Source organism: Artibeus jamaicensis, unplaced genomic scaffold (genome assembly GCF_021234435.1).
Source record: "Artibeus jamaicensis isolate MK-2021 breed Jamaican fruit bat unplaced genomic scaffold, CSHL_Jam_final contig_554, whole genome shotgun sequence".
Classification (NCBI taxonomy): domain Eukaryota; kingdom Metazoa; phylum Chordata; class Mammalia; order Chiroptera; family Phyllostomidae; genus Artibeus; species Artibeus jamaicensis.
Genome location: NW_026521885.1, coordinates 2,159,654 through 2,186,627, shown reverse-complemented (window position 1 = coordinate 2,186,627; position 26,974 = coordinate 2,159,654). Strand labels below are relative to the sequence as shown.

At 46.0% G+C, this 26,974-nt stretch overlaps 1 protein-coding gene across 13 annotated transcripts in view; it reads right to left on the bottom strand.

Moving 5' to 3' along the window:
• Positions 1–6,890: 6,890 nt before the first annotated feature.
• Positions 6,891–26,974, bottom strand: part of ZNF185 (zinc finger protein 185 with LIM domain) — a 53,620-nt gene continuing 33,536 nt past the window's right edge. For 10 of the 13 annotated variants that reach the window (XM_053670197.1, XM_053670198.1, XM_053670196.1 and 7 more), the window contains 8 exons: positions 25,735–25,830; positions 24,773–24,862; positions 19,237–19,431; positions 15,325–15,405; positions 12,958–13,029; positions 11,749–11,851; positions 10,117–10,215; positions 6,891–9,132 (listed from right to left, as the gene is read on the bottom strand). In XM_053670197.1, coding sequence (XP_053526172.1) covers positions 10,117–10,215; positions 11,749–11,851; positions 12,958–13,029; positions 15,325–15,405; positions 19,237–19,431; positions 24,773–24,862; positions 25,735–25,830 — 736 coding nt within the window. In that variant the 3' untranslated portion in view covers positions 6,891–9,132. The remainder of the gene's footprint in view (positions 9,133–10,116; positions 10,216–11,748; positions 11,852–12,957; positions 13,030–15,324; positions 15,406–19,236; positions 19,432–24,772; positions 24,863–25,734; positions 25,831–26,974) is intronic. The other 3 variants (XM_053670203.1, XM_037133300.2, XM_037133309.2) reach the window with 3 other exon arrangements.

Here is a 26,974-nt window from a genome sequence, read left to right as displayed (position 1 = left end):
GGTGGTACCGCTCCACTGGACCTGTTCCCAGAAAACGCAGAGGTATTTTACTAGGGTTCTGACCCACGTGCTTCTGCTCCGGCTGTACCAATTCTGAATCTGCGAAGCTGTGCATTAAGTACCCTGGCGCAAGGATACAAAAGACTGCTTCCTGAGTTGTATTGCTACAGCAAAAGGAATCCTACTTTAAGATTATTATTCTACCCCCAATTCCACACCCCTACCCTCGCCCTCATACCCACCCACTGCCATGACTCCCACTAAAGCGTAGCCTCTAACCCAAAGCCCACGCACCAAGCCCTGCCCCCACCAAACCTGAGCTCTGACACCAAGCTCTAGCCCCACAGAAGCTCTAGCCCTGCCCCCACTGAAGAATCACCCCTGATACATTCCACCCCTCCCAAACTCTGCCCCCACAGTCTAACCCCTTCCCAAGCCTCGCCCCCACCAAACCCCACCTCACGCAAGCACAAGCATAAGCCCGACGCCAAGCTCCACCCCAAAAGAAGTTCAATCCCTGCCCCCACCCAAGTCCTAACCCTGCCACTCATATTTCATCCCTACCAAACCCTGCCCCCACCTAATCCCAACTCCTACCCCACCAGCCTCCCACTGCCATTACGCTGGCCCTTACACACTCCCTACCTCAAGCATTCCCCCCCCCCCCATTCTGGTCAGTCAGTGGATGTTGGCAGAGGAGGGCCAAACCATTTCCCCTAAGGGCTCTGGGCAGGGTCAGGTGTGGACTAGATTCCTCTGCAGTACTTACACTGGTCATTGTGTGTGGAAATGGCAGGGAGCCGGTGGGATGCCGGGCTCAATTTAGTGATATCCCACTTCAGGAGAAACCATATAGGTTTCTAGCGGTCCACTGGCCACTGAGATGCCAAGGAACATGGCAAAGGCCACTGGGGGCGGGTGGGGGAGAAAATTTCTGAGGTTTGGGTTGCTCTCTGTGCCCAGGGCTCTACTCCATACCTGCTGGAGATCCGCGCAGGCCAGAGCGCTCGAGTACCTCAGCCACCATGCATCTGGCGCCGTTGCAGCCGAAGTGCAGACTGGGTAAAGAGTTGTTGGCGGGAAAAGGTTATTGGGTGCGCACGGCCCCCTGGCGGCTGCGCCCTTACAGTATGGCGCCTACCTTCCCCCTGGGAAGGCGGTCTCCTTGCCTCTGTCCCTGATGTGTGTGGGTGGACAGACTATTCAAATCAAGCTGGGGGCAGCGTACATTCAGTCTCGGTTTAGCTACAAGCTAACCACCAGACACATGGGTGGCACGCCAGGCCTAAGAGCCATTCACGGCGCTCTTTCGCTGCATAAATTTTATGCAGTACAGTATTGTTAACTACAGACATCATGCTGTACATCACACCCCTAGGATTTATTTATTATATATATATATATGTTTTTATGTGTATGTATGCATGTATGTGATATTTTAAGTTAACTTATTCTGAAAAAACTTTATTTCAACAATAATTGTGATTTATATGTAGTATGTCAGCTCTAAAGGTTTCAAGATCTTTTGATAACTTACGATCTCACACTTATACTAATTTAAGTATATAAGATACGAGGATCTGTTTTTGTTAAGGAAAATGAGTAGTATCTTGTCCAAAAGTAAAAGGGTTGTTCCAGAATGACAAAAATTAAAGTGTAGGAGTGTGGGTGAAAAAAAGTTCTGTGGAAAGTAACCTCACTGGATGATCTGATCATAAATTCCTAACTGTGCAGGTCGTGGTGGGTAGTCATGCCCTGTAACTTTTTAAGCAAACCTTGTTCATTGTTCTTGTGCATCTAGATTAACACCTTTGAGATGGCAGGAGTAATGCCTGTCGAAGGCATAACTATGCTTAAGAAAGCACATAATCTTGCTAACTCTCCTGTGTTTCAATTCTGGCCTTGCTTTCCCTCACACTCAAGTAATCTTGTATTTCTGCCTTAATTTCAAATGCATAAAAGAAGCTTCATAACTGTTTGTTATTCTCAGGAGCATTTAAGATCTTGCTTCAAGACATGCGTGGTCAGTTTGGCTCAATTAAACTCTTATTAAAAATCCCTACAGGTTTAGGCATCTTTTACACTAAAAGTACAAAACCTGAATGAGTATGGAAAGTTGTAGAAGCTTCATGGAATAGAAATTTTATTTCTTGTGTTTAGAGCTGGCTAAAGGTCAATGGGTTTATTTATGAGATATTTAAAAATGAGTTGTAATATCAAATAGTACAGTGATGCAAAAGTAGAATTATATTTTATTTGTTAAAATGCATTTTTTCCTTAGGCCACTGGTCTGCTGTTCATAGGAGGTTGTAAAAAGGCTTCTTTTGCTTTTAAAATAATCCACATAGAAAGCAGAGGTTCGGCGTCTTAGAATAATTTCCTTTGCTTTATGTTGACTTTTTCATGTCCTTAGTTACTTGAGAACCAAGCCTTCTCACTTTTGAAAAAACTAAGATTCTTTACCATTGTATTACTTTTTATATTTACTTTAAAAATATTTTGTCACTTCAAATAGAAAGCCATGTAGTGTGTCTCATTAACACATGATCTTATTTAAGCAAGGATTCAAACCTCCTGACAACTTTGATATTTTGCTTTCCTAAACTCAGATATAATCTTGATCTGAACCTTCTTTGAGGGACCTTGGAAAACAACAAAGGATCTTGTAAAGACAGATGTGGTAGAAATAATTAGGTTTATTTGATATATTGAGTTGGTGATACAGGGTGCAGCCAAGGGGGGGTCCCCCCCAAAAAAAGATTTGGAATGGTGTCCAGAATTCAAAGTGTATAAGAATATTGGAGAGACATATAAGATGTCCTCACCCCTTCCCCCACAGGTGTGAGTTGGGGGAAAGGACACATGGAGCAGAAACATGCAGGGCTGTTTTGTACAGCCACAGCCTTGCAGTTAATCCGTGGCAGGGTCATTTAACATATCTATAGCCTTTGGTGGGTCACTTGGATATGTTAAATGGCTGTGGCCAGGCTTGGAGCTAGGGGGATGAAGTCACTTCCCCCAAGATGTAATTGGGGGCAGGTCCCCCAAGTTACAGCACCTGCGTGGGAGCTTGGAGAGGATTGGCTCCAGGACATGAGGGGATAACTGCCCAGGTGAGGAGAGGGCCACATGGTTTGGGGCAAAATGAGGACCCCTGCAGTCATGTAGGAGAGAGCCACACGGTTTCAGCAAAGTGAGGACCCCCTCTTGGTGAGGTGAAAGAGGGAGCCACGTGGTTTTGGCAGGGTGCGGACCCCCTCTTTCCCAGGTGAAAGGTAAAAACCACGCAGCTTTGCCAGAGTGGAGATTCCTGCAGCCAGGTGAAGAAGAAAGCCACGTACTCTTGGTGGAGTCCGAACCCCTGCAGCTTTGGTAGAAGAGGCCCACATGGCTTTGGGGTGCCCCTTTGGCCGTGTGGCCTGGAAAGCAGGAGAGACTTTGACTGGAACTGGGTACAAAGAACTCTTGCCAGTGGACCATGAGAGAGTACCACAGTACTTTGGATTAACTCGAGATCCTGCCTGACACAGCTGACGATACCAGCGGCCTGCAACACAGACGTGTGCTCTTTTCCTGATTTACGGTACCCAGAGTTGGGACAGTGGGAGAAGGGAGAGCTGTGTGGGTGTAGGTGTATACCCTAAAGGACTTTGATGTTTTAGTGGAGGCGTTAGGCCTGAATAGCATTAAATAAACATTTTGTTTTCTTTTCACAAATCTCTGGCATTGAGAGATGTCTTTCCAATTGGCGGCAGACAGAAGAGCCCAGTAGATATTAGTATTCTGTCCTTGGGAGGGACCCCTGTTCTGTAGCAGTTTTTGGCATCCCTAGGTGGGCCAAATATTGTCCCCCCGCCAGACCTCTTGTTCTGTAACATTGCGAGGCTTTGTTAATCAGGAGAGATGCCTAAACTTCCCTAGGTTAAATTTGTGTGGGCAAAATGTTAGCAATATAAATATTTCAGAAATTGTATGAAGTTCCATTCCTAGAGATTTTCTAATGCCTTCACTGTCTATAGTATGTCCCAGTTCTGCTTTGCTTGACATTAAACAAGAGTATAGCATTATCAGTCATAATTTCAGTTATTTTAAAAATGTTTCATGCCAAAGAAACAACAAATTTTTTGTCAAGGCATGAGTTTTGTAAGTCTTTTGTCATGCACAGATAGTTTTTTATTTTACACTGAGGCTCCCCTGAAATCACTTGTAATCAGCTACAGGCTAGAATGCTCCATCTTCAAGAAAAAGGGACTGTCTCACACCACCATGTGAAGGACTATGACAGGTGCTCTGAGGGCACAAGCTTCTGATGACATAGGTTAAATAGCTTTGAGATCCTACCACTGGACTGAATGAGAATTTCCAGAACTCTAGTGAAGAAGTTGATTGATTCATGAGACTGCTAATCCAATGTGAGGGCGACTTTCCTTGCGAGTTCCCCCGGCCGCCACGGATGAGAGTAAATATGACTCAGACATTATGTGATCTGTTTGGGGAGGAGAAGTGGCCATTTTCCCAGAGGAAAAAGGCCATGAGCAGTGGCCAGTTTCTCAGGGGAAAAAGGCATTGAGCCTACTCCTCTAGGGGCTTTTATTGGGTTGTAATACACAGGAATACAGGGCGGCAAGGATCAAACAGTAGATAACATTTCAAAGAAATCTGAGGGCTTAGCATGGGTCAGAGTCTGTCAGGAACAGAGTTTTAGGGTTTCCTGCTTGAACCCTTAACATATGAATGAAAGCACTCTTAGCAGAGCAGATTTCACAGGTTTATCAGCAAGTTTTTGTGATGCCAGATTTTTCCCCAGGACTCACTCCAGAAAGGTAAGGAGCTGCACTTCCCCCCAACAGGTATTCAGGCTTAAGGGGATTAGACTCAGGAACCGCTTCTCCCAGAGGACATGGGGACTCAGGCTATGTCAGAATAGCTGGGGGGTGAGGGTTCATCACCCCCTCTATGTTGCAGTCCCCCCCAGTCCTTCCATGAAGGCCTCCCAAGTGGTTGTGTCTCACCTAGGTTGCCCCTCCTCTGAGGGGTCTTACTTATCAAGGACTTCTGACCATGCTTTGGGGGCAGGGAGGAAACTGAGGCAGCATTTGCTACCAGGGACAAGCTTTGTCTCCTGTGGCTTGCATTCCAGAGGTCGTCCCTCGCCCTTAGCCACAGGGGTAGAGATACAATTCCTAGAACCAGGCAAAGCGGTCTACAAAAACCCAAGACTGAGCAGAATTGAGAATTAATTACGTAGGGCTAAATGAACTCATGAAGGATGATTATGGATTTTTTCTGGAATGTTACTGATGTTTAATGCTGTATTTTCTGGATATAAGGAACTTCTTTCTCTTTTCTTATAAGCTATCCATAATTTGTAATGATTTAGTAAACTATACTTTTATAACAGAAATTAAACACATCTTTTTCTCCCTGCCCAATCCCTCCAGAATTTGTCATTTCTTTTCGAGCATTTTTATTTTCATGGTGATACAATTACTTGCCTAGATTCAATAAGAACCTGCTCTCCTTATTAACAGGATGTAATTTGAAACATTGGTTATAAAAGCAAGGTTCTGACTGGAATGTCAATTTGAGGAAGATTCTCATAGAATGAGATATGACCTGACAAAGTAATACTACCCTATTTTTTTTTAAGGTTTTAGGTATTTAGCGGGGCATATTGGCACCAACAGGTCCTGGAAATACCTGGTTAGAATCTGTAGCTGTAGTCCTTATCTTTTGAAGTAAGAAAACCTCTTCACCCTTTCCCAGTTGTGCTCATGTAGCCCAGATGGTGGCTGTGGCTGGGGTGAGAAAGTAACTACAGGGACACTAGTTCAGTAGCTATTGAACACTGGGTCCCTCTGCTCAGTAGTAGAGGGAATTCTCTGGTTTGTCTTCTTATCTTTGGACTGATTTCTCGATCATCCTCTCCTTTGTCCCTCAACTGGATGGTAGGCAAATTGTATTTTCAGATATAAAACTCACAAGCATGGATCACTTGATAGGCAGAACAATGATTCAACAGGAGTCTGACAGCCTGGGGCACTGGCCTAAATGATAAAGATGACCTGGCTGGTATAGCTCAGTGGATTGAGCATTGGTCTGTGAAGCAAAGGGTCACCGGTTCAATTCCCAGTCAGGGCACATGCCTGGGTTGCAGGCCAGGTCCCCAGTGGGGGACACATGAGAGGCAACCACACATTGATGTTTCTCTCCCACTCCTTCCCTTCCCCTCTCTCTAAAAATAAATAAAATAATTTTTTAAAAAGAAAAAGATGAAACTGTCTTGCCCATTGCTACGGATCTGGAGGAATGAGTTCAGATGTCTGTGGGAGGGCATACCTGAGGAGGGTGTTTGAAGATGCATATTCAGAATTACTGTCAAAGAAGAGTTGATGGATGAGACCAGGGTGTTTAACTGGGAGATGAGTTCACAAAGAGAGAACCTAATTAAGCACATTCTTCTATTTTAGGGGTTAGAACATGAGAGAGATTATAGATTACCAGTGGGTGATAAAGGGAAATAGAACTTCATTGAAGACTGTATTTTCTAAAGCCAGGCCTGTTCACAGACAGAATGGGCTTATAAGGGACTGTGCTCCTGGTCACTGCAAGTGTGCAATAAGGACTAGAAGGCCATTTGTCTGCAATGGTAATGAAGGGCAGGATGGACCCAAAACAATAAAATGTTTTTCATTATGATCTGACAAGTTTAGAAGTCCTGCTTTTGTGCACAAATAGTTACTAGATCTTGCTATTTTTCTCTTTAAATTAGATGCTTTTAAAGTATTTTCACTTTAAAGTAGCTTTTGTAGAGAGAATGGCTTCAGGTAATAGGAGAAATCACACAACCAAATATACCAAGTTATTAAACTTAAAAAAGGAAACCTTAATATTGACAATGTAGTATCTTAACATTTATTACAATTGTGTGCATTGATATAGGTTAAGCAAGTATGATTAAAAACATTAGGCAATTAAAAAGAAGCAAAAGTATAAAGCAACCACCCCTCTTCCTTGACTCTGCAGAATTCCTGCCTTTTTAGATTGAAAAGGTTACTTTTGATTGAAATCAATATTTATTTTGCAAGGTTCCTGTCAATCTATTGCATGTTGGTTCTAAAATTCCCTTAAAAGGCAGAGTGTACCTTGAAGGTAGGGAAGCCAAACTATCTTGGACCTCTTTATCCTGCACCCTATCAGCTGACCCTGTACCAAGACTCAGGGATGGAACACCCCACCCCAAGGAGTGACCTTAACTTCCTTTCATTCACTCAGCATCTATGTGCCAGTACCTACCATGTGTGAAGTTTCATGCTGCAGGCTAGACTTTAGAAAGACTAGCTTATATTTAGTGTTGGTACTGTACCACTTGTTTTCTCCAGAGCAAATCTGATGCCCATCTATGCAAATAAATGGAATATTCCACTCTGATCATTTGGAGGGAAGAACAAGTCCACCAGTCAGGGTGCACAGGGCTCAGAAACTTAAAAGAGATGGAGAGACATTTTCTAATAAAGAGCATAGGCCCTCATTTTTAATTAGAAATACTCTCAGATTGTTCCTCCTCTTGAGGAGCTTACACAGTGTTGCTGGTCCCAAAGGCAGAGCAGCACAACTGAACCTGAGCAGAGCATCACTGACTACATGGATGGGCCTGCAGCTGTTCAATGAGCCAATAGGTTTCTACTAACTTGGGACAGAGTTTGGACTGGACAATAGAAGGTCACTGAAGGCCCTGTGTTCAGATCAGCTGGCCCACTGAAGCTTTCCATGGGGTGACAAACTCCTCTTTGGGAAGGTCTCTGAGTCATATCTCTTCCCATCTGAGAGCATTTCAGTTCAAAACTGTTTTTAAAGAGGAGGAGAGGGAAGGGGGACAGTTTGGCCCTTGTGGTCCTTCATGGGGTGACCCAGGATACCCAGAGGAGGAATGTGATTTCACATCTTCCACATGGTGTTAGTTTGTCAGGGGGAACTGTGTTACCTGGTAAGATTAGGTAACCTCTGCACAGTGCTTGGCACATACTCAGCACTAAATCAGTGCTTGCTGTCATTCATGGTTAGTATTACTGGAGAGAGACAGCAATGGTTGTGCACAATACAATGACCACCTCTCCAAGCCTCAATATCCTCATAGGTAAACGGGACAAGAATACCCTCCACAAAGAATTAGAATGGGCATTAATGCCATCACTTTGTGATAATGTGTGGAATGTCATAAGGCTTCAGGAAACATTAACTGCTTTTCTTTCTGCTTAATCCTGCTGGAGTGTGTGAACTCTATAATCTACTTTAGAAGATTTCTGTGTAAAGCTTAGGGACTGGGAATTGAGGGTGAAGGTATTAATCAGCTATCAAGATTCAGACACAGATGTTCCTTTGGTCAGTAGCCTCCTAACAATCACATCCCATAGAATTTAAACCAAATTGTGTACACTTTTGAATACATGCCCACATGCCTGCAGGAAAGATAACCTCTATTATATAGTGAAAGGTGGGTAGAGGAAATAATCAAAATCTGCTACATAACTCAATCAAAAGCAACTAACTACTTTTCAAAGTATATGGAAAGTTTAAAATGTATATATGGCAAATAGAGAAGCTAAACATTGGCCAATGTCAATCCCTAGCATTCAATGTCTTCAATTTACCCATCAGGGATCGTCAACGGTCTTCAACCTGGTCTCTCAGAAGTTTCAGGGGTCCCCTTGTATTTTAAAGTACCAAAGGTATACTCAGACTTGAAAACCAAAATGTGATTTGCTCTCTGTCCCAAGACAGTACACACTGAACCCAATGCCCCTGCCTATGCCTATCATACCAGGCCACCTAAATTCATCAGGCAGCCAACATGCCTTAGGGAAGCAAAGATAGAATACTTGTTCAATCTTCTTTGCTTGATCTTGAAATAAGATCATGGATGTGAAGCACTTTCTGAACTATAAAAAGCTACACACACAAGTAATTATCATAGCATCATCAGCATATGCCACTGGATGTAAGCAAGTTCAACTTGAGAAGGGCAAAGGATGAAGAAACCAAGTGATGAGGAAAGAGCAGCCAGCAACTTGGGATAACTGGGGATGGCTAGACTTGTGCAGAAGTCATCAGCTTCTTCTTAGCCTGGAGAGCCTAAAAGAAAATAGAAGTAGCCATGAGATTAGAAATACACATCCAATCCAACCACCAGTCAGAGGGTCCTAGAGTGGGTGACTGCACCAGGCATCAGGATTAACAGTGCAGGTCAACATGCCTTCTAAAGAGAAGGTAAAACAGGCTTGTTGCTGGTGGAACACTTGGTTGCCACCCATTTCCATTGCCTTCAAGGGAGATATTCTGCTCTGTGCTTCTAGCTGAGAAGGTGCTAAAGAGGAGGGGTTACCAGGATCTGAAAATGCACTGTCCTATGGGCACTGAATCTTATGCAGCTCAGATGGTGGGGTCAATTCTGCTGGCTTTTAGCATACAGACTTGTCTGCAGGTAGTATTGACCACGTGGCTCAGAGGCTGCCCAAGCAGCCCTTTCTGGTTGGGCCAGCTCCAGAATGGCATCATCCTCTCCCACACATGCCTGCTTACCCTGGCCTTTAGCTGCTGTTGCCCACCCCCTCTGCAGCTGTATCTTGTGTCCAGTTCTTATCTTATACTATACAAGCAATGGTAAAGTTTGCCTAAGGGCCTATAGCAAAGGGCCCTCAACCTGAATCTGAGGGCCAGGGTTGAAGTCCTGATTCTGCCATCCATTAGCCAGGTGTTTCTCCAGGCCCTTTTCCTTTCTAGGTCTTTACTTCCTTGTCCCCCAACAATGGTATAACAACACAGGCCTGGATGGCCTCCCAGGGCAGCTAGAGGGCTCAACTGAGGTGGTGCAGGGAAGGCACTTCTTGAGAAGAAGAGACTACAACCTCTGCAAATTGGAAGTGTTCCCAAGAAGTGTCTTTCCACCTAAGACTTCAAAGTATCATAGGGCATAGGAACAGAAGACTCAGGGCCCCTGAACATAATAAACACTAAGAGAGATATCAGTGTCCTAGATTGAGACTCAGAGGGAGACCAGGGCACATTTCCTCCCTCTCATAATCCTGGCTGCTTGGCCTTTGGGGTGACAGCACCCACCTAGAAGAGCTTCTCATAGCATTTCCCACAGTGGATGGTGTCACTGTGAATGAAGATCTGATCCAGGAGCTCACCCATTGGTTTACTGCAAATCCCACACTGTAATAGAAAACAAATTACAGGTCAGTACACAAGTGAAGCACAGTAAATGAGTGCAGCAGGGAGGGAGCACCTGACTGAGGCAGGCAGACACTGAGCAGGAGGCACACCCTTGCCTTCAAAGTAGACAATTTAAAAATGGCAGAACACAGATCCAAAACCCAAACTGGAAATGAAACAACAAAACCAGGCCCCACAAAAACTAGCAGGCAGGATGATCACATAGTGGTTAGAAGCACAGGTTTCAGAATTGGGCCTGGGTTTGAGCCCTGAATCCACTAAGCAGCTCCTTGAATCACATCGTTATAACATTGATGCGATGCCAGAAAAACTTAAACTTGTTTATATCAAATAGTCAGTGGTACGATTGGTTTTGTTGCACATTAAAACTGGTTTCAGCATATAACGTTGTATGCTTAAAGTCACAGAACCTATCAATGACGTTAAGTGAGGACTCACTGTATTACGCTTCTGTCATTTTAGCTTCCGTGGACCAGGACTTGAACCTCAATTTTGCCAAGTGATGGCACTGATCATTTAGGTGGTAATTTCTAGGAACACAGAAAAAATCAATAATCTTGGCTTGCAATGTGCTTCACACTGTGGAGAACAGGGGCCCTGAAGAGCTGTTATGATTCTGTGGCCATGGGTGTCCTCTCTTTTTTCATATTGTAACAATACCAGCTGTTATGTTTAAAATGTTATATCAACCTCATAAAATTAAGAAAAACCTACAATTATGGATATTGTCAGACTAATTTACACAAATGAGCTTGAGCAGTGTGGTGATCATTCCTGGGAGGAAGCTGAGTGTCAGCTCTGATGTTAGGACCAGGATTGCAACCCTTGGTTCCAAGCAGCTCTGGAATCCTAGAAAAACAACTCACTTTCTCCATCTGTGCTCATGGTCTATAGGGCAGCTCTCAGGCAGCCAGCCTGCCTTCCAAGAATCTTCCAAGAATATCAGGCCTCACTGTTTTGTCACAATTCCAACTTCCTGAGCCCCAATCAGGCAAGTTTAAGATCCCTACCCCTCCTTAAATCCCTGCTCCTCCATGTGTCCTTTTCACTATCTCCTCCCCTACCTGTGGACCTGCTTTCCTATTCCTATTCCCTCTGCGCCATGGGTGAGGAGGCAGCTGCCTTTGTTAATATTCAGCTACCTGGAAAATACCTGCCTGCCCCTTCAGGTCAGACTCCAGACCCGTGTCACTCACAAAGCCCTCCATCAGTGCTGCCTCTGCTGTTTGCTTGCCCTGCTCCCCTAAAAAGCCAACCAAACAAGACAGTCTTCCAGACTTACTTTCTCCATGTCTATATGTCCTGTTCTCCTATTAGTCCACTCTAATCAGGCTCCTGTCCCTGCCACTCATTCACCTCCTCTGATTTGGAAGCTCATTCAACTCCCAGTTTTGCAAAGCCTGTCAGATGGAGCTCAATCATACCGAGTTCAAGCCTTCTCCACAGTCTCTGAACCCACAGGACTCCCTAACTCTGGACAATGCTCTCAACAGCACCACCCTTCTTTCTTACCTTAAAGCAATAGTCATGGCAGCAGATGCCAAGATGTTCGAGGGTAATCTTTGGACAGTCTAGGATCTCTCTGTTGCAGTAAGTACAGATCCCTCCAGTTGTTCTGTGCGATGAAAAACAAGAACCTGGTGGTCAGGCTGGCATGCAGACTACTGATGTTATCTAATCAGAACCTCTGGTTTGACATAGCTAGGCCCAGGTTTGTTGCCAGCATTCCTAGCCTGCCATCTTTTTCTATGGTGTGCAATTAAGCACATTGTCCTAGGCCAGATCGGGCCTCTGTAGACCCTCACATTATTTCCAGAAAGTGGTCACGTATCTCTACCTTACTCGCTATTGTATGTGTAGATGCCCTGATGAGATTCTTGTTCCAGGCAGCTTGCCTGTCTCTGCATTCAGGCTAGCATATCTACTCCCCTCTAGAACAGGAAGACCCATGTCTTCCCCTACAGGAGACATGTCCCTGTATGTCCTACCTTGCCATCTGTCTTTCTCGCACTTCTGTTTATGCCTGGGGTCACTGAGCCCTGCCTCTTGGCCCATACACTTTTGGACTCCTGTGATATTCACTGTGTAACTCAGACACCTCAGACACATTATTTATTCTCCTAGAACTGTCTCCTTCACTATGACCTGAGTAAACTGCATGTCTAAGATTCCTTGCTCCCTTATTCCAAGAATTGAAAAACAGGAGTTCTTTATCATTAAGACTATCCTGTGAACTGCTGTCATCTAGTGACAGATTTTGAAACTGTGGAGTAAGGCGCTCTCCTCACCTTCATTCATTGCAAATGAATAGTTCCCTCTGGCTCTTTTCTGACTTCTCCATGATGGTAACCCACTTTTCTTCATTTCCCACCCACCACTCTCTTTTGTAGTATTTTTTTCCAGTCAGATTTGTAAGTTTATAAAGTGATCAAATAGGTTCTAATCCCAAGGGCCTCTCCTGCTGACATGAGCCCCTTAGGCTTTCAGACACCAACATCTCCTTTCTCAGTGGCCCTTTGTGTTCACTCTGCTCTTAGCTGGGTTCAAAGACTTTGACACAAGTGTAACATCCCAATAAGGGACACACAGTGGTGTGATATATCTGAAACTGGATCAGAAGCAGCAAAACAGCAGACAAAAACAAATGGACAGCGTGGCAATCTCCCTCAGCTGTTTCCCCTCTGTCGACCTGCAACCTCCCTGGTAAGATAGCAGACTTACCTCTCAAAGTACGGTGTGCCAGCATACGGGGGTTTCTTCTCCATGTTGAAGGAGTCCTCACTGCTGCTGATGCTGCACAGAGTGTGATGGTGAAAGAGGAGGGCAGAAAATGAGAGCCAGGTCACATAAGTGGACACAAACTGAGGCATGACTCTGTATGGCTAGCCATCGTCTGTTACACTAAAGGGTAGCGGAAGTTTTAAACTTGGTGCCAAGTATACACAGTTCTCTTGGAGAAGAGCCCTTGCATGGGGGTCAAAGAGGATCTGCCATGGTGTACCATGGCTAAGATTTTTGAGGGTGTGTATACCATGAGGATCCCCCCATTTCACTGCCCAGTGGGAAAAGAATGGGGCTTTTTCTCCCCACCTATGTGTCTGCACTGCAATGTGCCAGTCACTAGGAGCCATTCACAGCAGAAATTAGATACTAGAAATGGGGGCAAAGAAAACGTTCTAGTGTAATACCTGTGCCTACAGGGTGGGAATAGGAGTGACAGGTTTTTCTTTTTCATCATTTGTCAACAATATGACTTTTTATAATAAAAAATAATGGTTAAAAATTTAAACTATTGCCAGGCAAGGGCGATTAAGTACAAGCCCTGTGGTATACTTTAGTGAAGCTGCCATTCTCATGGGAAACATATGGTGACCCCTCTGAGGTAGCCAGGAAAACTGACTGAGAGGTTAAGCAACCTGCCCATGGTCACACCCAAAGGAAGGGGTGAGCTAGAGTTTCAGCCCAGGCTCTGATTTCTTCTGAACATTACATTTACCTCTAAGCCTCTTCAGGGAAAAGGGGCAAACACACTGGACTACATAATTCTCACTATCCAATAAAGAAAGTATACTGGTTCGGCGCCAAATATAACGTTTTCAATTAATGTTAAATTCAATTTTAAACTAGACCTACTTGTCAGAGTATAAGAAATAAATTCAACAGTGGTGAGACTGGGAGAAGAAAAACTGGAACATGGACAAAGTTCAGTCAAGTGACACTCATACAGGCAAATGCTAGATGGCTAGGGCAGCTTCCCTGGGGTGCTGGAGACTTTTCATACATTATTTCTAACCTCAAAACCTCTCTGAACAAAGCTATAGTGACAGAAAATAGATCAGGGGCTGAGGTTGGTGGTGTAGAGAGCTGCTAATGGATACAGAGTTTCCTCAGAGGTGATGAAAATGTTTGTGGGGAAGTGGATAGTGGTAATGGTGGTACAACATTGTGAATGTACTAAAAACTACTGGACTGTACACTTTTAAAGTGAACTTTATGATATGCAAATTATAACTAAAAAAAAGTTGGTGAGGAAAAAATCATCTTAAGGAGTTACAGATGAAGAACCTGAGTCTCAGAAAAGTTAATTATCTTCTCCAAAATAATCCAGTCAATGCGGGCAAGGTGGGGCTTGAACATGACCCCCAACTTCATGATCATCATTTTGGAGCACCAGTGAAAACTTGTTCAGAATCCCCAGTGGACCAATCCTGAAATAAGACCAGGATGCTTCTCTCTGTTACTAAAATCTTCACCCTAGCAGTAAGATGGTGTCTCCTAAAAAACATTCCCAGGGGGATGCTGTCTCAGTGTAGGTTTTTTTTAATCATCACCAAGGATATGCCTATTGATTTTAGAGGTAGGGGAAAGGAGGGAGAGAGAGAGGGGGAGAGAAACATTGATCAGTTGCCTTTCACACACGCTCGACTGGGACTGAACCCGAAACCCAGGCATGTGCCCTGACCCGGAATACAACTCATGAGTCTTTGGTTTATGGAATGACACTCCAACCAAATGACCCATACTGGCCAGGGATGTGTGGATTGTTTTTAATTGATGGGGCCTTCCATGTGGCTTCAGGAAGCAAGCAAATGAACACATGATGAATGAAAAGTTATGCATATATCAGGATCTGAAGTCAAATGTGTGTTCAAATGAGGCAACTTGACATGCTGGAAAGGGTACGGGAACTGAAGAGAGGAGTCTCATGTTCTGGAACAAGATTAAATTAACTACATGGTCTCTAAGGGTCCCATCACTTCTGTAAGTAGTTGTGCTCTCGGTATTTTTTTTAAAAAAGCTAGTCTACTGAGAAACAAAAACAGGCAGAAAGGGATCGCACTGTCAGTCAGGTGTAGAATGACTTAATAATACAGGGGGAACACAAACACACCAAGATAGGCAGAACAGCTGGAAATGCATAGATCATGTTTGTAGGCAGTTACATTATTCATCCATTCAACAAATGATTACACAGAAACTACTCTAGGCCAAGTCCTGGATGAGGTACTGGGGATGCAGCAGTTAAGGACAACACAGTGCCCTGCAGGAGAAGGTCACAACATGAACTATTCAGGGACTTGCTCTTACCTGCTGTAGCGTGAAGACACCAGCTTCCTGGAAGATACCTCACTGGCATTCATGTACTCCTTCATGAAGAGAATCCCTTTGCTGTAGATTGAGCACAGCAAAACAGAAAGAGGTAGACTGAAAGATTCCAAGGGACTGGGCCTGTCCCAAAGGAGGGGTTCAGTGCTGGGAGGATCCCCTAGCTGGTTTGATGGAAGCAAAGGAGCTAATGGGAACGCCTGGGGGCAGAGGTACTGGTGTGCTCCAGCTGCTTTTGGGCAAGAACAGCAGCAAAGGGAATCTGCTGGACTGCTGAGCCCACTGGGAATTCAGGCTGAAATCAGAGCCCATGGGTTCAGCTTGCTGTGTATGGAGGTGAGAGCCCTGCCTAAAAGAAGGTCCCTGCAGCAAGTGGTGGTGTGTTCTCCTCCTTCACACAGCTATCAACACAACCAGAGGCTGCTCCACCCCACTGACTTCAGTACAGTGGACTTTCTACCCCTCTTCTCTGACTGGTATTTTGTTCCTCTTCTCCCAGGACCAGGAGAGCCTCCAATTCTCAAACCTATACTGTTGGTCCTCTCCAATCTGTGTGAATCTCCATCAGCAATCTGACCTCTCCCTTGTCATTCATGAAGGTCCAGAAGCTCAGAAGGCACCTCATCTGGCCAGGCCCCTGGCGACAATGGAATCAAGGAATGCCTCATGCTCAGCTGACCACATTCCCAAATTTACCCATTTCTGTGCCTGATGTCAGCAGAGGCACCTCTGACCCTCCCCACACACAAATCTCACTCAGCCTCCCCATAATGGTTCCCTTCCTACACTCTAACATAGTAGGTGAGGCCAGGAATGCAGGTGAGGGAGGGGATATGTGCCTTTCCTTACAACAGGTAACAAGAGGGAGACAAGACATATGCCTGAGCCTCAGAGGGGCTTCTCTGGCCTTTCCAAGAATGTTCCCTAAGAGTTATTACCTACATCCTATGAATGGCAGAGCCCTAGGAAGTATCACGTCAGTTTACTGGGATAGGGACTCAGGCTGTGCTATATGGCCCCTTAACCAATGGGCTGCTGGCAGTTGAGGAAGGCACTAAAGTTAATGTCAGGAAAGTGACATGGGACAGAAGCCTAATCCTTTAGCTCTAGGGAGGAAACAGCCCAGAGAACATGTCCCAGGTTGTTCCTTCTTATCTGGTTGAGCTAGGATCTAATTCACTTGGGGAGGCTGGATGTAAACGTGAGACTGCTCAGTGGCAGTAGTGATTGTAACAGTGACCATACAGCTTGAAGGGTTTCTCAGCATGAAAGAAGTAGAGGAAGGAGTGAGTGTACCCATACAGAAAGCTGACATCAAACAGGGTCAAACAGGGCTTTTGAATCCTAATCTTCAGACTGCCTTCAAAGAGTTTTTCTAAAAATGCCAATTTTTTGAAATAACCCTTGCATATCACTGAGCTTTTACTGTTCAAGACTCCTGAGGTGAACAGGTGGTACCACCCACTTTACAGATGAGAAAACCCGGGCTAGATGAGCCAGGTCACCCTGTGGGTCATTGGCAAGACCTCACTCTTCTAGTATCTATTAGAACTTCCCACTGGAGCCAAGAACTTCGGCCTGTGACTTACTTGCTTAGAGCACATCCATGGGGCTACTAGGGACTTGACAGACACAGCCCAGCTCAACCCTTCAATGGATGGGACAGCCCCTTCCTAGGATCAGCTTTCCCTCCTCCAACCTGCCAGTGAACTCTTTGGAGAATACAAGGCTAAGGGAGAGAGGGACAAATGAATTTAAGCATCACAAAGGAAGAGACTTGGATGCAGTTCATTCTGGAAGGCATCACCTAAGAGCAGAGGCAAGAAACTGACAGGTATAATGCTTTTATGAATCTCCATCCTTGACTACAACGTATATAGCCCTTGCCCTGGAATCTGACCTAGCCAGCTCATAAGGTCTTTCTCTAGCCAGGCCCTTACTTACTCTCACTTTGCGTGCTCCCAGGTTACCAGTCCCATGCAAAAGCTGCTGCAGCTGCCCACTGCAATTCAGGGCATCCTGCTTGGTACCACCACTGCCACCCCTGCCACCCCTGTCCCATTTTTGCCATCCATACCACATCTGCCCACTGTCCAGGAGCCTCAGGCAAACTTTATCAGCCAGGTGCACACTGCCCTGGGCTGATTTTAGTTTCTCTCGAACATGCTACTGCTCAGATCATGCTCTGGATGTGGTCTGCCTCCACCTTGATTAGGCTCTGGGGTATCATTCCTTTGCCTGAAAATCCAGTGCCCAAGACCTCAACTAGTTTAAGAGTGGGGATCAGCCCTAGCTGGTGTAGCTCAGTCAGTTGAGAGCAGGCCTGCGAACTAGATGATCGCGGTTCAATTCCCAGTCAGGGCACATGCCTGGGCTGCAGGCCAGTTCCCAGCAGGGGATGCATGAGAGGCAACCATACATTGATCTTTCCCTCTCTCCTTCCCTTCCCCTCTAAAGATAAATAAGTAAAATCTTAATTTAAAAAAAGAGTGGGGATCAAAGTGTCTGGCACCCTCTGATCCACACCCAGTACAACAGTCAGGTAGATAGCAGAGCTGAGGTAAAACATAATGCCATGGGGATCCCTCCAGGACTGCAATATGAGCAATGGGAAACCTACAATTACCGAAAACCTCCACCTCCCTCCTATAGCCTCCTCTCCCCCTAGCCTGCAAGGCATAGCCCTGGCCACACCCACCTGATCTCCTATCCCTTCCTCACTTCACTTCCTGCCCTCCAACCACAGTGACCTCCTTTTAGTCCCTTATTATAGGCTCCCTCTCTCATTATGACTTCTGTACATGCTGTTTCCTCTACCCATGTTTTGTTTTCCCAGGTTCTTTGCCAGGCTGGCTCTTCCTTGTGGCTTAGGTTTCAACTGAACTGTCCTTTACTCAGCAGATAAAGTTTTCACAGACCATCCTAGCTACAACAGCCCTTACACCCTGGCCTCTCTCCATCAGAGCACTTAGTTTTTTTCTCTTCTGGGCTTATCACAAATAGAAAGGCAGCAGATATAGCACAATGATTAGCAGTACAGGCTCTGTGCTCTGACTATCTGGGTTCTAATCCCTGTTAGGCTCCTGCCTGGTTGGATGGATATTTGCAAGCTATTTAACCTCCCTCTGCCTCAGTTTCTGATCTGTAGAACAGATAACAGTACCTCCCCATAAGGTTGGTATGAGAACTGAGTATGCATAAAGCATGAGAATGGTGCCTGCACATTTTCAGCACATGGCAAGTGCTAACAGGTATCACTATGGTGTTTTTGTTATCACATTTATTCATGGGTATGCTGTGTGCCCCTTGAAGGAAGGTGGGCAGGGCCCTGGCCATCTTGTTCAATAAGTTTCTGGCCACTGCCTATAACTGGCTCACATGAAGCTATTCCCAAATTCATGGCCACATTGTGAAAGGATCTCTGGGGAGTAACGGGAGCACCTAAATTCTGCCATGCAAGGCCAAACTGGTGGTGGGAGCAGTAGAAGACTTCACTGAACTTCCTTTATCTTTGGCAGGGAGTCCCATATATATCAGGGCACACATTCCTCAGAGATCTTCTCCCATCTCCATGAATGGCAAAGGCACCCCACATCCCTCTCCAGAGCCAGATGGCTCTGGTATTCATGGTCCAGATGGCTGCCAGACAACACGGTTCTCTGTTCCAGACTTGGTCTAACAGATTTGATGCTGAGGTTCAAAACTGAAGTCCATGTACACCTATCTCTCGGATGCTCATTTCTGGTCAGCTTCCCACTGGCTCCTAACTACTCACACCTGCAGAAGGTAAATGGCATGCTCAGTGTGTCAGGGTTTGTTCTGGGCTGTGAACCATGGAAAAACCCTGCCTGTAGGAGCAGGAGCCCAGCACAGTATAGCACAGAGAACTCTTACCTGCTGGCCTGGCTCTCCACATCAATGAGCTGCTGGGGTTTTCTGGGGCTGCCCTTCCCCTCTTCAGTGCCGGGGTCTTCAGGCTTCTGAGAAAATGCAGCTGGGTCTTCCTGGCCACCTCGCAGGGCTCCAGGCTTCTGCCAGTTCTCTTCCAGCTTGCTGGCCACAGTCTTCTCCTCAAAACCAGCCAAGGAGCTAAGGAAAAATGACCGTCCTTATGGAGCAAGTATTGTGGGACTGGTGCCTGCTCACCCACTGCAAGCTGATGTCACCACCCATGGGCATGGCAGCTCCTCTCCTGGATAGTGGGGCAGAAAGGAATGCAGCATGTCCCCCACATCAGGAAGCAGTCTATTTCTTCCTCAGGAGGACTCCAGTACTATTACTCCTTCCCACTGATGAAGGCCATCCCCACATGTGGTAGGTAGGTGAAGCCAAAGTCTTTTAGGCTTTGCCACCCCATGAATTCAGCAGGGAGGGAGTGGCTTCCTGACTGTCCCAGGCATCAAGGTCTTTGGGAGGTCTTCCTTCTCCCCTGGCCTCATTTCATACCAACATCTATACACCCCTCCTAATACCATCCCCTTCCTAAGTAGCTTCCAAGGGCTTTGCTCTCTCTGCTGGTCCCTCCTCCAGAACCTCTATCCTATGTGATGGTGCTGCTACCTGGTGGCTTCAGACACTAAAAATGTCGTATGCCCACTAGGCCACAGGCAAAGACTAAGTCAGGCTATTGAGAACATAAGTCCAGCATTTCATAAAATAAAAACCAAGTTCACCATCACCTTGACTCTGGCTCATCCTGAACTCAAACCTCCCACAATTAGCAGCCTGCTTTCAATTGATGGTGGGGTTACCCAGGGACAAGACCACACCACCACCTACATCCAGACCTGGGACTCTTTATTTATGAAAGTTAATCCCATAGTAGGAAGACTCCCTGCCTTCAAGCAGGAATAAGAGGAAAGCAATTATCATATTGCCCATTTTTGTACACTATGCCCTGAAAGCAATGTGACTCTTCAGTCTCAGGTGGAGGGAACCAAAATACCTCAGCAAGGAGAAGCCAAATACCATTTCCAGATGTACCTGGCAGATCTGCACACAAGTGGGTACTGTGCCTTGGTGTGCTGCTTTTACTGACAGTCTGCTGCAGCCCAGCCAGATACCAAACATGCTCTGCTTAGATAATGCCAGTCCTTTAGCAGCAGGATACCAACATACCATCTTCAGCTCTGCCTATGACATACAAAGACAAACCTGGAAGGCCTAAAGAGTTTGTCTGCTGACTGGGAACCCTGAGGTAGCTATACCATGGACTTAAGAGTCCTGTTGTATCCCATGTCCTCTATAGAACTATGGTAACAGAGGTTGTCCTCATCAAATTTGTGAATAAAGCCAAAACTGTCTTCAAAGAGTAATTTGTGGGTCTACTGCAACACAGGGATAAGTATGAATAATGGTCCTTCACTCTCCACATAAATTGTAGGAGGTGTAATCCATCTGATGTATAAAAAAGGAAATCTTAGTAAAATGTCACAGGAAGTCTTGCTGAGCAATGTCGGCCTAGAGGTCTTCCAGGCCCATAATAAATTATCTGGAAGTCAGGCATTTAGAGATAGGCAAGGGAATACTTCTAGCTTTAACTAGATCAATGATCTAGTAGCCCAATACAGCCACCACCAATTCTCAACAATCACAATCACTGCATGGAAAAGAACACCACCTTCCACTCTTGTACCACTTCCAACAAACTCCTCTACTGGTTGACACTAGTTGTCCATAGTGAATAAATTTGCTTCGAGTTCACCTGTTCTTCATGCAGAAAGACAATAACCTGGAATGCCCAGAGTGCAAAACAACAACAACAACAACAACAAAACCAAAGAGGAAAACAGCTTGTTAGATGCAAAGCCTAATAATACAAGTTTTGTGGAAATAATATGAGCTACTCCATGTCTTATTAAGTAAAATCAGACCAATAAAGCTGGTAAAGGGGAGCAGAGGCCAGCTTTCTGAGTGTCCTTGAATAATTATGTTGGAAGGAGATATTCCTCTTGGGCTGCTTAAAATTCTCTAAGTTTTTGCAAACTTTGTGCCAGGAAATGGTTTACACATACAAACCCATTAATTCTATCAGCAACCCTGTCTGACAGGAACTATTATTATGTCTATTTTATTTATTTTTTTAAATATTTTATTTATTTATCTTTAGAGGGGAAGGGAAGGAGAGAGGGAGAGAAACATCAATGTATGGTTGCTTTTCGTGCGTCCCCTGCTGGGAACTGGCCTGCAGGGAACTGGTCTGCAACCCAGGCATGTGCCCTGACTGGGAATCGAACCGCGATTGTCTGGTTCGCAGGCCCGCGCTCAATCCACTGAGCTACACCAGCCAGGGGAATTATGTCTATTTTAAAGGTGAGGAAATTGAAACACAGACTTGGTAAGATACCCAAGGCTACAGGACTAGTCACAGAGCTTAGATTTAAAATTAAGCACTGGAGTCCAGGCTCTTAATCACTGTACCACGTAGACTCTTTCTGTAAGTGTGCTGAAGCAAAACCAAATTAGAAAGGGTAGAATTCCTCAAGTTTAAGACAATTCCCCTGTCCCACAGGATCTCCTTGCCCACCCCCATCACCCTTCCTCACCCAATTCTTGGGAACTAAGCCCCTCCCCACGGAGTCCCAGAACTCAGAGAAGGTAAGTCCGCCCTGCGTTCCCTTGTGAGTGGATGGTCCAGCTGCCCTCCTTACATGTCACAGCCCGTGCCCCCAGACAGCTCTGAAGACCAGGGTCCAGGGACGACTGACTCCAGGGCACCCTGCCAAACAGGATCGGGGGCACAAGTTCCCCTTTTGGCTGCTTGCAGGTATTCAACTCCCTTCTCTCCCACCTCTGCATGGACTACGGTGGTAGAAGGGGCTTCAACTCTAAGGACAGTGTAACACTTTGTTCACCAGGCCAACGGGGAAAGGGCAGCTGGAGTACAAGGCGGCCCGATCCATCTGTGATCCTCGCGCTCCATCTGTCGGCCGATGAGAGCATAGCCACAAGAGAAGCGCCGAGGAACCCGTTTTCTGGATGGGCAGCCATTTCACTTCGTGGATGGTCACATTTCCCAACAGGCACTGCGACCAGAACTTGCGGCTATATGGAAATGGTGACTTGCGTAGGCGTACACGTGCTGGGAGCAAGCCCACACTCCGGGCGCAGGCGCACGCATGTGCAATCTCAAGGCACGCAAGCATGAGCGCTTGCGGAACGGTTTCTTATTTGTGCGCAGGCGTGCGCATGCACGCACAGACGCACGCACGCACGCACAGGCGCACGCAAAAGGTTTCTTGCTGGTACGCAGGCGCAAGCACACTTGAACTCAAGCCACGCACGCACGGGCGCACGCAGAATTGTTTCAAACCTGGTGTGCAGGCGCGCGCACGCACGCGTTCAAGCCACGCACGCACAGATGCTCGCAGAATAGTTTCAAAGCTGGTGCGCAGGCGCGCGCATGCTGGCCGGGCGCGGGCCCCAGATCGGGCGCCGGGCACACGCACGCATGCGCATAAAGGGTCTTACGCCCCACTGGATGCAAACGCGCGCAGGCGCATTTTATCTCGATGCCCAGACCCTGGGAAGATTCACAGCTTCACTTTGCGTTCACCCTTTTTTCTTCCCAGTCCAGAATCTCCTGACTTTTCATTAAGATAGTGAAAGCTCTAGAACAGGGTTTGTCCACTTCGTCTCTGTTGACATTTTGTACTGGATAACTCTGTGGTGGGGTTACCCTGTGCATTGTAGGACTTTGGGCAGCACCCCTGGTTTCCACCTGGTGTTTCAGTAGCACCTTCCTTCCAGCTGTGAGGATCAGTAGTGTCTCCAGACATTGCTAACTGACCCCTACAGGGTGGGGAGGTTCAGAACCACTACCCTACAACAATAGTTATTAACCTAGACTGGACATGAGAATAAACTGGGAGCTTTTAAAAAAAAAGACATTGATGGCCCTGGCTGGTGTGCTCATGGATTGAGCACCGGCCTGCAAACCAAAGGGTCGGTGGTTTGATTCCCAGTTGGGGCACATGCCTGGCTTGTCGGCCAGGTCCCCAGTAGGGGGCACATGAGAGGCAACCACCATTCATGCTTCTCTCCGTCTTTCTCCCTCTGTTCCATTCTGTGTAAAAAAATAAATAAATAAATATTTTTTAAAAGAAAAAATAAAGACATTGATGGTGGAGCCCCACCCCAGAAAAATTAAATCTAATCTCTGCATAGAGCTCCAGAAGCTTTTTTTAAATGTTTAAAAACACTTCCTGAGTGATTCCCAAATTCAGCTAAAGTTGTAAAACACTGTTCGACAAAGTTTGTATTGATTTTGCAAAGTTTTAGCCATCAGAGGAAAATGTAGTTTCCAGCCTGGTCACATATAAAGAAGTAACTGCAACGCGATGTGAAAACGCAAAAATGCACTCACCTTTTAAACATCTAAATTACACCATGTTTCTCTTTGGCTTAAATGTGAAATAAGATCCAACCTTCCTTTCGTGGCTTACCAAGGCTTTGCTCTATCTATGGTTCCCCTCACTGGCAAAGCTCCAGCCACTGTTCTTTGGAACATGCTGAGCAGTGGAAATTGCAGGGATTTTAGGTTTTCAGTTCCTTGTATGCAGCTCTTTTCTGCTTACTCTTCCTAGAGTTAGTTCCTTCTCATCAGAGGAGGTTCGAGCCACCTCCCTATCTCTACCCATCTAAGCAGTAGCCACCCTCACTGCCATTACTCTTTCTCAGCACTCTGGCTATTTCCTTCAGAGCACTGTTCTTCCCAGGAGGCATGGAGACCTGAGTTCCAAGTCTTTGTTCTTCATCCTAATTAGGTGCAAATCTTGCAGGATTGTGGGGAGGACTGTATGAGACATTGTGAACAGAGGGCTGTGCACAAAGCATGTGCCCCCAAACTCAGTAACTGTTGTGATCTTTAACAAACTTCCAGTTCCATTATTCCCCCACAAGGGCCCTCAGTGCCAGTCACACTCAGCTCCATATAGTGACCAGAGAGCACCAGGTTTATTGGAATCCTTTGTATATACTGTTCCCTTTGCTTAGAAGACTCCTATTGACCTTTCAAGATTCACTTCAAAACCCACTTCTCCATGAAGCCACTATGCCTGCCTCCCTTCCCGTGCTCCAGCATATGTTGTTCCTCTCTGGGCCAGGCTTTGCTTCCCATCAGCCATGTCTGATTTGTCTGTGTGCTTCAGCCTCCAGTACAGAGCAGTTGCTGTCTGAGTGGTTGCTGACTGAAAGAGTGGGTGACTTCCTGACTGGAGAACTTCCTGGCTAAAGGCAACACGATGTATTGGAAGGCTCCAAGGACCCAGAGGCAGAGGCTACAGTGTTTCAACTGGGGCTTTGGTGCTTGCCATGTGCCTTGGGCTGGCTCATAGGCTTTGCTGGCCTCACCTTTCCAGCCAAAGGCTAATGTAAACCTGAGCCGCCTCTCTCCACCACAGAAGCTCAGCACTGCTGGCTGATGTCTTACCCTTTCACATTTGCTTCCACATTCTCCAGGTCTGCTAGGCTGTCACTCTTTATGTCAGCTGGTACGGCAGAGGCCAAAGTGGCAACACAGCTGAGGGAGGAAGCACACAGAACCACTGAGACCTCAGATCAAAGGAGACTGAGGGCCCAGGCCTTCCCCTTCCCAGCTGCCTTCTCACATGAAGGGACACCTATATCTCTATCAGTAAATGCTGACTTCTCAGCTTTGCCATTAGTGTGGCACAGATGGTACTGTGGGTGATAAAATCTTGTGAGCCCTGGCTGTGGTCTCAGTACCTGAGTTCAAGACAAAGTATTACTTGACCAGCATGAGGGTGCTGGAGAGAAGTCTCCTGATTTTAGATTTTAGTGTCTTTGTCTTACCAACACCTTTTGGGAGTTGAGAAAGATCATCCCTTACTAAATGCTGTACATACCCACAGCAAAATGGCCACTCTCACTGGTGGATTCATAGATTAAATAAAGCAGAAGCCTGCAGCCTGGGAATGTATAACTTCTTCCCATCGTACCTTTGTGCCCCTGGAGCCATGTGCCTTCCCCAACTGCTTCCATGTGCTCCCTGGGATTCCTTTCCCTGGTTCCTGCTTGCTGGGCCAGGTTGCAGTCTCCACAGGACTGAGACTTCCTAGCAGGGTGTCTTCCCAGCTTCTGCCTCCTGATGTGCCCCTTCTTCCACATCAACTTGGGTTCCTGTGGGTAGGTGCTGGGCTTTCTGGGTTCCCTGACTTATCATTTGTTCTCCCTCCCCTACTGCCCCTAGCATGTGTTGAGCTGCAGGTCAGGGAGCCTCCCAATCTTCTCTTTCCTGTGTGATCACCTGATAGGAAGGTGGCATGGACCTGAGAAGTGTGAGGAATATTCTGGGGCACTGGAGCTGAGATTGAACCCTGAAGGCTGTATCTGGCAATGGCAATGATCACTAGATAGTTGCCCCACCCTTACCTGGTGACCGCTGATCCAGATTTACGAGGATGAGAGTTGGCACCAAGCACATCCTCATCACCCAGGAGAGGGGTGAAGCCAACAGCTGAGCACACCCTGTGGAAGGAGGCCAAGCTCAGTCTGGGTTCAGGACTTTGTGTCTGTATGTCTGCTCCTTCCTGACAGGGTAGCTTCTGATCTTGATAGATTATGGGAACTGAGGAGCTGCTCAAATGGATTCTCAGGGCACAATACTAATAATTCACAGCCACCTGAAACCAGGGCAGTGTTGCCTACTGGCAAAGTCCATTTTCCCCGAGGCACATTGCCTGGATTCAAATCATAGCTTTGCTACCTCACATCACCTGACCTTTTGACCTCATGTGACCTTGGACACATCACCTGAGTTCTTTGGGCCTCAGTTTTATCTTCAGTGAAATGGGGATGATAATTGTGTCTGCCTCAAAAGTGTTCTGAGAAGAGTAAATGAGTTAATAGATGCCAAATACTTAGAATAATGCCTGGGCCTTAGCATATGCTTAAGTGTTCCTGCTATTAATATTGAGCCCGTGACCATTTACAGTCCATCTGTACCCATAAAGTTGATACAGACTGCGTAGGTGCTCTGTTACCTGGCCTTCCCAGGGCCAGGCCACATTCTCCACCTCTCAGTCAGACTGACCCTCACAGAACGCCAAGCAGTCACAGCTCACAGGATCTTATCACCTATGCCATGCAAGCCTTCACCCTTCATTTACATAGCACACTCACTAAGAGTTTCTGGTGTTTGTTCCTAAACCTGCTCATGCCAATTGTACTTGCAACCATAATCATTAAATTTATTAAGTAAACTCATGAAAATTAATGGAAAAGAGGGTGGTTGTTTCTTCCACGAGAAGCAACCTTTTCTTTAGAAAGACAGTAAAGGCAAGTTTCTTAAAAATCATTGTTAAAAATCAGTGTTAACACAACATAAAAGATTGGGTTAAAAAATCATAGAAATCTAGAAGATGCTTCAGCTTATTTTGCAAGTTAATTTGAGGTTTGGCTTCATTTTAAAGAAACTGAAAGCAACAAGCAAAAGCTTCATTTTGTGAGGGTATGTAAGCAGGAAGGATGACCTGGATGAATATTAAAAAATAAAGCAATGAAGAACCAGACCCCATGACAATGGACCAGAGGTCCTCCATGACAGCCATCAGCCAACTGAGTCAATCTGCACAACTTGCTGGCCAGCACGCAGTGATGCAGGCTGCAGGTG